The 11,086-nt window shown below is 65.2% G+C and overlaps 1 protein-coding gene across 1 annotated transcript; it reads right to left on the minus strand.

Moving 5' to 3' along the window:
• Nucleotides 1-1,190: 1,190 nt before the first annotated feature.
• LOC308176940 (uncharacterized protein) lies at nucleotides 1,191-7,895 on the minus strand (the record flags this gene model as incomplete). Its single annotated transcript, XM_080553430.1, has 3 exons — nucleotides 1,191-3,065; nucleotides 4,696-7,792; nucleotides 7,839-7,895. The coding sequence occupies 2 exons, from the start codon at nucleotides 7,893-7,895 to the stop codon at nucleotides 6,674-6,676; spliced, it is 1,176 nt and encodes a 391-aa protein (XP_080409556.1). The 3' UTR covers nucleotides 1,191-3,065; nucleotides 4,696-6,673.
• Nucleotides 7,896-11,086: the final 3,191 nt, after the last annotated feature.

Below are 11,086 nucleotides of genomic sequence, written 5' to 3' on the forward strand. Positions count from 1 at the left end.
GGGAGGATAATTGCTCGGAAAACAAAGGGGCGCTTCATATTTCTTGGCTCCCTGACAGAATTAGCGCAGCGAGCGCTCCCTGCTTTTCTTTCATTCTCCTCCAAAAACATCACTTTCCTCGGGGAGGGCCAGGAGGAGGCAGTGGGAAGGCAGCGAGCACCGCGTCCAGCTGCAGGCAGGGAGCGGGGCTCTGCCGGGACCCCTCGCCTGGCAGGATGCTCATCCCGGGGCCAGGGGATGCTCGCCCCATCCCACACCCCGGAGGTGGAGCCCCGAGGCCGGGGTGCCCGTGGCAGCTCCGCCAGCCTCCTCCGCGCTGCCCGGGCTTGCGCGTGTCCGCGGCGGGGAGGCAGCGTGCCAGCGGCGCGGGCTGATGGGCGAGTGGCGGGGAGGCGAGCAGCTGGGGAAGAGCCTCGGAGGCTTTTTCCCAAGCTCGGCGAGCTCTCTGAAGCGGCGTGGCGCTCGCCCCCGTACCCAGGTGTCCTTTGAAATGGAGCTAGGCAGCTCCAGCGCCGAGCAAGCCGCGGCAGGGCAGGGCAGGGCAGGGCAGGGCAGGGCAGGGCGAGCGGCCGGCGCGGGGCACCGTGCCCGGGCTGCGGGGCGCGGACGGGCAGATGGGGAGGTTCGTTGTGAGATGTGGAGGTGGCACTGCCCGGCCCCGCTGAGCACCAGCCTGGCAAACCAGCAGTGAGAAACGTGCCCCGTGGGGTTTTTACCGCCTTGGGGGAAGGAAGGAGGAGGAGGAGGGCGGCAGGTGAGAGGGGAAGAGAGGAACGGGATGGAAAATGGGAAAGGGGTGGGGTAAGGAGAAGAGGAAAGCGGCTGTGCTGGGGACCTCCACCTGTAGGCACCCGGCCCCGGGGTGACGTCCCCAGTGCCACCACCCCAACCCAGCACGGGGGGCATCGCACCCGGGCCCTGGAGGTGCCAGAGCCGCCTGGGATCGAGGCTGCCCCTGCTTTACCCCAATAGATGGTGCACGTGAGCCCTGCCATTAGTCAGTCCCTATGGCTGGGGTGCCGGGAGTGGGGGGCGACACCCAGTGCTCCCCCCGTGCCCCCCCATAGCCCCCCACCCCTGTGCTCACCCACCCCCCCTGCCCCGGCTGCAGGTTTTCAGGCCTCCCCATAAAGAGTGTTATTCAGGGCTGGAATTAAAAAGCTTAAGTGTAAAAGAACGCTAAAGGGAGTAGTGGAAGAACTGGATTTTCTTTTATTTGATTTTTTTTCTTTTCTGAAGGATGCTGTATTGAGCCGAACATGACAAATATGCCAGGAATGTTTGCCCTCGGGGCTTGGGAGAGCAGGGAAAGGGCCCAGAGAAAGGCACCGCTGGCACCTTATCAATGCACCGGCCCCGCTGTTTGCGCAAAAGCAAAGCACCGGCAGCAGGTCCCCGTGCCCCGCGGGCAGGATGCCACCGAGCGCGGGTGCCTGCCGTGCCACGGGGCCGTGCCACTGCTGCAGCGACGGGTGACCTCCCCTCCGGCTGCACGGCCACCCTGGGCACCGGGCAGCCCCCTGCCCTGCCCCACCTCCTCCTCAGGAGACGAAACGGCAGCAGAAAATGTCACAGCCTGCCCAGGGACCTGGTCGAGATGTGCCGTGGTGAGGGGGAGAGCACTGCCTGCCTCAGGGGCTGCTCCAGCATCGTGCTGGTGTCCTCCCTGCTGGCCTTCCATTCCTCTGCCCCATCCCAAAGAAATCCTTCCTCCCGAGGAGCCCTCTCTGAGCACAGATCACGCGCTGACTGCCAAGGCTCCCCCATCGGTGTCTCCACACCGAGGAGAGAGCCCCGGCCCCGCTGAGCCGCACAGCCCCGGCCCGCGAGGCAGCCCCGCGCAGCAGGCTGGGGCCGGGGCTAATTAACAGTCCTCGTTAAAAATATATTGTGGTTGGTTTAAACGAGGTTCCCCCGAGCCAGAGGAAGCTGGTGAGGGACTGCGGAGAGATAGCGAGCGAACGAGGCGGCCAGGGAGGGGGAGGCGGTGGCTGGGTGCATTTATTTCTTTATTTACTTCCATTTCTAAAATAAAATAAAGTGCCTCTCTGTAGCTGTAGGCGCCCTAACGTCTATTAAAGTACCACATAGGAAATTGTAAAGTACAGGAAAACAGCCCAATCAGCCTGACCCCTTAACAAACTCCAGCCATAGCCAAAGTTGCAGAGTAAACAAAGCAAATCCTCCGCCGCCGCCAGGCCTCACCCGGGCGCTGGGGCTGCTCTCCCGGCCACGCCGGCAGGGATGGCCCCGCAGGGATCCCTCCAGGATGCTCCCACCTGCCCCAAACCCGAGGATGCTCCGCCTGGCTGCAGCCCCTTGGCCAAAAGGCTGGTGGTGAATGACCCAGGAGCTCGGAGGGTAAGGTTTCCTTCAAAGCACGATGCTTCCTCTCCTCCGCGCTACAGGGCACGATGCTCGGGGCCAGCCGTAGGTCCCGTCTCCCCCTCAGTCTCCGGCTGCTGTGCCCCTGAGCCTCGGCTTTGTCCCAAGCCCCCCGAGCCCCTCGGACACCCACGGCAGGGCACCGGCCCCACAGGCAGCCGTTAGCGTTGGTCCCACCCAGGTACGGCTCCGTTTCCCTGGACACAGATAATTCAGCCAGAACCTGAGCAATTTTCTGCGCACAATAGCCAGAAATTTGCTCTCAGCGGCAGGCTCTGAAATCAGCATCCCAGCAGAGACAGCCTGGATTAATCAGGCCGGCCACAACTCGGAACAAACCTGCTGATTAAGTCTTGGCAGAGGTGCTCAGGGCCTCCCCGCGCCTCCTGCCCCGGCACAGCACGAGCTCCGAAATCTCTCCGGAGAGACGGAGTGCGTTCCTCCGAGCCGGCTGCCACCAGCGCTCAGCCTCTGTCCCCCACGTCCCTCGTGCCGGGGACATGGCCTGAGTGTGCCAACCCTGCCCATCCCGGGGGGATCACCCCGGTGCCACCCGGACCCGTGGCAGGGGAGGCCGGAGGGGGAGGCAGGACGCATCCTCCCTCGCCGTGCGCTCTCCGCCTGGCGCAGCGGCCGGATGTTTACGTGATGGTTTCTGGCTGGTGAAGGACACGCAAAGCCTCGAAAAAAAAAATCAAAAAAAAAAAATGAAATGGAATAAAGCAAAACAAAACAAAAAAAAATCCCCTGTTGTTCCCTCCAGCGGATGGAAAGTAAACACAGCTGCTCCGCTCGCCCCGAGCAGGGGCCGCGCGCCCCGGCCCCCGCCCTGCGCCCCGCGGTGGGGACGCGCAACCGGGGGGCCCCTTGCCACGCGGGGACACCTGGCCCCCGGCTTCTCCAGCACAACGGGACGGAGCAGGAGGTGTTTCTGCAGAGGGCCACGTCTCCACCGTGGCCATGGAGTTAGCACCTTCCTCTCCCTGGCTCATTTTTCCTTCCTCGCTGCGATGCCCGGAGCCGACGCCAGGCTTGGCTGGGCGGGGGGTGCACAGTGGGGTCACCCCCGAGGATGCCACGGGTCCCCCAGGCAGAGCCAGAGCCCGGCAGCGGCATGGCGTGAGGGCTGCGGGCACCACCCCAGCCAGCATTTCCTTACCTTCCTTCTCCCTTCCTTAATTTCCGAGCGGCGGCAGCTCCCCGCGGCGGGGCTCGGCGGCCCCCACCCTGCCCGACCCGAAACCGGGGAGCTCCCAAAACCTTTCCCATATTTCCTATGCAACGGCGGCAGCTGCGGGGCAGAGCCGCGGTGGGAACCTCCCCGGGTGCTTCCTGCCCCCCAGAACCGCTCGGGGCTGGGATGCGAATCCCAACCCGGCACCCCGCAGCCCCCCCCCCCGGTTCCACCCCACTCGGGGGGGGTCCCGCACGCAGCCCCCGGCCCCCATCCCCCGGCAGGCTGCGGTGTGCTGGGGGCTGCGGGGTGCCAGGGGGGGCCGCGGGGGTGCGGGGGGGCCGGGGGTGCCGGGGGGGCCGGGGGTGCCGGGGGGGCCGGGGGTGCCGGGCCGGAGGCTGCTCCCGGCCCCGTCCGTGGAGCTCGGCTGTCCCCTAGCGCCCGCCCGGCTCACGGCACAGCCAGGCAGATGCGGGAACTGGGGAGCTCTGCCCCACCGCGCCCGACCTCCCCCGCTCAGCCTCCCCCTCCACTTCAGCCTCCCCCTTTTTTTTTTCTTTATTTTTTTTTTTTTTTGGCCCTCCGCTTCTTGCTGGCCTCCCTCCCCTTTTCGGACTCCAGTTTTTCTGGTCTCCAGCACCCTCCAGCCTCCCCCACTCCTTTCTCTTCCCCTCTCCTCCAGGCCTCCCTCCGTTCCTCAGCCTCCCACTACTTCTCAGTCCCGACCTCTTTTTCAGCCCCTTCTTGGCCTCCAGCCCTTTTCCAGCCTCGCATCCCGCTCAGGCTGCCCATTTCTCTTTTGGCCCCTATTTTATTTCATTTTTCCCTCTGGGCTTCCAGCCCTTTTCACCTCCCACCTATTTCAGTTCCCGCTTTTTCTCAGCCTCTGGGTTTCTGTTTTTGTTTGTTTGCTTTTTCGCCACCACAATTTTAATTCTTTTACTTGACATCCCACCCCTTTTTGGCTTCTCCTTTTTGCCTGGCCTTCCCACCCCTCTTTGACCTCTACTTTTTTTTTTCCTGGGCTCCCCACCCTTTTTCGGCCTCCAGCTCCTTTTCAGCCTCCGCTCTGGGGTTGTGCGGGACACAGTGCCCCTCAGAGCAGGTATTTAATTGCACAAAATAAGGTGATGGACCTCTAATTCGGCTCACACCAGCCGAACCCCGTGGTCAGGCAGGGACCGCAGGGCTCCGATGCTCACACAGAGGGAGGCAGCAGCAAGACCCGAGGCCGGCAGGAGGCTCAGCGCTGCCCGTGGGGACCGGGGACCCCTGGCCAAGCAGCAGAGGGCCCCTGGGACCGGGGCAGGCACCACCGTGCTGGCCCCAACCTGCCTGGCTGGCTTCAGGTCTGCCCCAGCCGAGGCTGAAGGCTCCTGCCCCTGCCCCTTTTTGCTGTGCCTCCCCTCTGCCTGCCCCCCTCTGGCACAGCCCTGCCCCTCCCCGTGCCTCCCCCCCCTCTAGAGGGATGCTTTGTTTGACAACCTGCCTGCTCCCCGCGTAAAACCTGCCCCGGCTGCGATGGGGGCAGCTGGGGGAAGGGGCTGCTATTGGCCCAGGGTCAGTCCCGCAGGACAGACACTGATCCCCGGGGATGAAGGTTTGTTTGGAAAGAAAAACGAAAAGAGCGGGGGAGGCGCGCCCCAGCCCTGCCCGCGTCCCCAGCACCGCCAGCGGGTGGGCGCAGGGCTGCAGCTGCCGAAATGGGTAAGGGAGCAAAGAGGGGGGCACCGATGGGCTGTGACGGCCCTGAATGTCCTCACCTGGGCTCCCCACACCTGCCCACGGCTCCATTTAAGCTCGGGCCAGGGCTCTCTGCCCCTTCCTGCGCTCAGGGCAGGCACGCTTGTTTCCAGCCCCCCCCGGCCGTGCCTCCAGGATGGACACCAGCCGCGCCGTGCAGGTAATTCCTCCCTGGGGAGGGCCCTTGGAGGCACACTGGGGCTTGTCTTGAGCCCTGCCTTTGGCTGGGGCTCCTGGGGAGCAGTCTCTGCCTGCCCTGGGGGGCTGCACCCTGGGGGCAGACCCCCTGCGCTGGGGTCACCCCGGTGCCCTGCCCCCGGGGATTTTCCCGGCTCCCATTTTCCTGCCGGGAGCTCTCCCCCAGCATCCCCCCCCCCCATTACCAGGGTCCCCACGCGTGGGGCTGGGCCGAGGGGCGCAGTGGTGCCGGCGGCCCACGCGGGGGCAGCAGAGGGACAGGGATGCTCCGGGGGGGGGGGGGGGGGCCGGGGATGCTCCCGGGGGCCGTGGTGCTCCTCTCCCCCCAGGCATCTCCAGGGCCTGCCACTGCTAACAAGGGCATTTCAGCTTTAACCACCAAATAAATAAAATAAATAAAATAAATAAAAAATTTAAAAAAATTAAAAAATTAAAAAAATTAAAAAATTAAAAAATTAAAAAATAATAAAAAATAATAAAAAATAAAAAAATAAAAGAGGAGCAGCCACCAGTGCCTGGAGGTGCCGCCTTCCCACCGGCACCGTGGGGTCGGGCTGCCCTGACCCACCGTGGCTGAGGCCCGGACCCAAAGACCCCTGCCCCAGCAGGAGGGGCATTCCCGGCCCCCCCAGCCGTGGGTGCAGAGGCGCAGGTCTCAGCCCGGCTGCAGCCTGAAGCTGATACGCATGCACAGCCCCCCCACCAGCCCCCTCTTCCCCCCCCCCCCCCCAATGATCTTCAAAGCCAGAGACCTGGCAGCCGTTCTGAAGGCCGGGCAGAGCCTCCATGCCCCAGCTTGGCACGCAGCTCAAAGGCTCAATTAGCAACATCTGCTTTTGTGGGCTGCAAAACCCGCTCCCCGCTCCCCTCCCTCGCTCCGAGTGCTCGCAGCTGGGAGCAGCATGGGGCCGCAGCCCGGGGGGGGGCTCCGCCAGGCGGCCCCAAAGGCTGCCCCCCGCGGGGTGGCCGTCCTGCTGGCGTGGCGTGCCACCTTCACCCCGTGCTCCTCGCCCCTTGGGTGCAGGGCGTGCCTCCGGCTGGGGCTGGGGGCAAGCAGGCTGGGGAGCAGATAAGGGACGTGTAGAATATAGGGTGATGGAGCCCAAACTGGGTGGGGATCAGGGACTTCTCACCCCAGGTAAGTGTAGGGGCCCTGGAGAAGTGTGTGCGTGCTCATCTCTTCCAGGAGATGCTGAAAAATGCCAGAGAAGGCACAGGAGGGGTGCAGGGAGGGCAGAGGGTGCTGCACCCCTGCCCCGCTTCCCTCCGAGCGGGGACCGATGGCCCGTGCTGGGTGCAGGGCGGCAGGACAGGGGGTGGGACGGACACGGGTCGGGGTTCACATGGAGAGCACCCCCAGGAGGGACCTGCTCCCAGGGCTGGTGGCAGCAGGGGAGCAGTGGGGTCCGTGCCCTGTCCTCTGTCCCTCCCCAGGCCTCCCACCTGCAGAGGTGGGTCTGGGCTTCGCCCTGTGCCGGGGCTGGGGAGCAAGGGGCTGGGACAGGCTTCGTGCGCCTGGCAGAGCCGGTGAGGGATGAGCTCCAGGTCACCCAGTGAAAAGCCACGGGGCAGGCAAAAGGGAGAGGCACCAGAGAAGGGGAGAACGGCCTGCGTGCTGCAAGAATAGAGCAGAAACCCAAATGGAAACCAAATGAAAACCAAAAATCCTAGGCCATGCACCGCGGGTCCCTGGGCACGGGGCCGCTCCGGAGAGAAGAGCCCAGCACCGCTGTGCTGGGAGGTGATGTGGCAGCTCTGGCCGCGGCCCCGATGGGAAATGCAGCCCGTGGCCTCGGGGCTGTGAGAGCCCCCCGCCACCTCCCATTGTGTGGGAGCTGAAGCAATTGGAGCCCTTGCCCGAGGAGCCGGGAGCCTGGTGGCCCTGGCCAGCGCGGGGCCGCGCGCTCCGGAGGCTTTCCCAGGGGGGCCGTATAGAAGCAGGGCTGGGCGCTGTTGACATCGTCCCGGCTGTGTCGAGAAACGCGGCCAAGCGGCGCCACGCGAGGGCCACCGGCGTCGGGAGGGGACGGGGCTGGGGGGAGAGGAGGATTTGTGAATGGGGCAGTGCTGGAGGGGGGAGAGCGCGGGGTCCCCCCTGGAGAGGGGCTCCTCAACCTCCCTGTGAGCCAGCGAGGGCAACGGGGTCCTGGGGGCGACCTTTTGGGGCAGGGGACTGCTGAGGGCTGGCACCTGGGTGAGCACAGCTTGGGCACCAAGGCACGGCTCTCCTGCCCTTCCATCTCCCTTTGCGTGGACGTTTGGGATGTCAGGATGTCCGTGCCCCTTTCTCCTCTACCTTCTGGCAGTCGTATCTGGTTACGCTGGAGTTGCTGCTCACCAGAGCAAGGGTGGCTGTGGAGCTCTCAGGGCCTCTCTCAGTGCCGAGCAACCTCATCCTGGCTGCTGCAAGCCCTCCCCAACTGGGGGCATCCCTTTGGGGGATCCCGCTGATGCCCAGCAGGGCCTCCCCCCTAGGTGGGAGCTGGCTTCTAAAGCTGCTGGCACCAGAGTCACCCAAGGTGGGATGCTCCTCGTGAGATACAGCCCCCAGACACCAACCTGTGTCCTGCTGGTGTCTGCTCCATCGCCATCAGCCCGGTGAGGGGACACGGGGGGCCGTGGGCGACACAACGTGCCTGGAAGCCACTGAACGTGAGCTCAGAGCTGCCTGCAACCTGCCCTGGCTGCAGGGGCTGGCCCTGGGTGCTTGGGGACAAGCTGGGACGGCCCTTTCTGGGTGCAGAGGCGTCTGCAGAGCCGCGCTGGGTGTGCCCGCAGAAAGCTGCCAGGGTGACGCGGGTGCACACGCGTGCCTGCTGCCACCAGAAGCTGTTGCAGCCCTCCCTGCTGCCACCCCCATGGCAGCCCCTGAGGGGCTCCTCGAAGTGCTCCAGCCACACCTGGGGACGTGCGCCCCGGTGTCCCTGGTGGCTGCTTGTGTTCCTGCCCCTCATCTCCTCTGGCACCTGGTCCCCCTCCTGCGGTGGGTAAGAACTTGACTTTCCAAGCCAAATTCCAAGAGCCCCCAAAAGCGCATCACGGAGAGCCCTTCGCAAGGAGCAGACCAAGCCTTGTTGCACGCTGCAGCACGCAGCAAGATGCTGGGGGGGGCTTCCTTGCCGGTTTGTCCCCCCCTGATGCCTGTGCGTCTGTGCCTGGCGTCGGAGAAATGTTAACAAAGCGCCCTGCCCACCGGGCAGCCGCAGTGCGTGGAGACAAGGCCGGGGAAGGCTGAGCAAACGGAGCCGTTTGCCCGTGAGGGGCCGTGTGTACACCATTATTATTTTTTTTTCAATGAAAGAGCGGGGGCTGGGAGGAGCAGCTAATGTTTTCCCAGCGAGGGAAAACTGGGGGAATAGCAGCGCGCCCTGGAAACGGCCCCTTCCTCAAACAGGGCCGTGTTTGAGCAGCCTTATCTGGGCTTGGCGCTGCCGGCGGGGCAGGGGCAGGCTCTGCAGCCGAGCTGCCCTGAGCAAGCACAGCTGGGGCGAGCTCCCAGCAGGGCCCCGAGCAGCTCGCGGCGTGCGCCCTCCCTGCCGCACGCCTCTGCCTGCGTCCAGCCCCCGGGCACGCACCTCGCGCACCGGGGGAGCAGGGGCAGGAGGAGAACGGGGTCCCCATGCCAGGCAAAAAGCTGAAATGGGGTGGGAACAGCGGCGCTTTGGGGAGACAAGTGGGAATTAAGAGAAAAGGCTTAAAAAGCAGCTCCCTGCTGAGGAGAGGAGGGAGAGCAGGTCCTCTCTGCTGACACTAATAGCTCCTGGAGCGCTGGGCTTCCTGCAGCCAGCAGGGCCTTAGCAGGAGCCCCAGACCCAACCCTATGGGATGCTGCCTCCCTTCCTGCGCTGAGCCTCGCATCACCAGCGTGCAGGGCTCTACAAGGGGAGGAAAATCCTCCAGCAGGGCTGGGTGGTGAAGAAATAAGGAGGCAGGACCCTCCTGGCTCAGAAACTGGACGGGGGCTTGGCCTCGGCTGCTGAATTCAGTGTAGGGGACGGAAGTAAGGGCTCGGGGGGGTGGTGAGGGCAGAAAGGAGAGGCGAGAATCAGGCCATTACAGCTGCGCTGGAGCCACCTGTCCTGGCAGCCCTGTGTACAAGGGGGCCGCTGGGGTGCAGGGCTCAGCCTCACACCTCCCGAGCCCCAGGAATCCTGCCAGGGCCCCACAAAGGCAGGAGCAGCGCTGGGACAGGGTGTGTGGCCCTGGTCCCCTGCCCAGAGCGGGTCCGCAGGGCGCTGGGGCACTTTGCTGTCAGCATCCCCCGGGGCACGTAAGGGTTTGGGGTGCTGCTGTCCGTTAGCTCTTCTTAGGAACGCCAGCAGCATGCTGCGGGCCTCCTGCCTGCCGTGCTGTCCCCGAGCCAGTCCGAACGTACACATCCTGAAACACAAGCTCACCCTGGGCTCACAACAGAGCGCGGGGACGGCACGGGGCGGTGAAAGCCCCCAGGCAACACGTGCTGCCAGGAGGGAGATTTAGACGAGGTTAGATGAGGGGCACGCTGCTCCCAGCACGCACGGAGTGGGGCATTTGTGCCTGTGTCGGGGCTGCTCCAGTGCAGGCACAGGCTGAGGGCACACGATTTATTTCCAAAATGATGGCTCTGGTGCCCCAACCTTTGTATGGCCATGCACGCACAAGGGAAAGAAGCCCTGCCAGAGGAAGCCCAGGCCTGCAGGATAAATCTCCGGCTGCTCCAGCATCTCCTCCGAGGTGGGAGGTGGGCCGGGAGCTGGGCCGAGCAGCGGGGAGCTGTCCCCGGGGCTCTGCAAGGCGCTCGTGCCGCAGCCGGGAGCTCAGCCTCCAGCCCGCGTTGCAGTTTTGCTTCTGTCACTCCCGGCGATGTTCGACATTTGTTCGTTCTGGCTGCAAAGCCTCTCTTGGCTCCCCACCAGCTATTTTCTCACCTCGGTGCCTCAGCTAGCGCGGAGCTACCTGTCGGAGCTCAGGCGCCAGATGAACGCGCTCTTGGCTCGGGCTGTGCTGCGCGGACACCCGGGCGCCGATCGCCTCCTCCGAGGCACCCCTGGGTGCCCTCCCGCCCGCAGGCCCTGCCCTGCAAGGGGAAGGAGAAGAGAGAAGGAAAGGAAGGAGAGAGCCACGGAGCCCGTGCTCCGTCCCGGACAGGCTGGGATGGCGTGTGAGGGTCAGGGGGGGCGGCAGCTCGCCCCTTGCGGGTGACTTCCCTCAGGCCTGCGGGGCGAAAATAAACCCGCAGGTGATTCCCCAAACCTGCGGGGTGCCCCCTGCGGCTCCCCAGGCCAGCCCGAGGCAGCCGAGGCACCCAGCTCCGGGGCCGAAGGGCCGCCGGCAGAGCCGGGCCGCTTCGCTTTGGGACGGAGCTCGACGAGAGCCCCACGAAGAGGCAGACCCGAAGCAGGGCCCCCCGCCGGGTTAGCGCCCCAGGGCGGGGACGGCTCCGTGCGTGCACGAGGAGCCCCGGAGCGGGCCGGGCTGCGCTTCACGGCGCGGAGCTTGCGGGAAGTTCCCGGCCCCCCGTCCAGCTGCCAGCGGGCCCCGGGACGCGGGGAAGCGGCGGTCCCTGCGGGATCCGGCCCGAGCCCGGCTGCAGCCCAGGGTGGGCTC

The sequence above is a fragment of the Anser brachyrhynchus genome (genome assembly GCF_964034855.1).
Source record: "Anser brachyrhynchus genome assembly, chromosome: 13".
NCBI classification, from domain to species: domain Eukaryota; kingdom Metazoa; phylum Chordata; class Aves; order Anseriformes; family Anatidae; genus Anser; species Anser brachyrhynchus.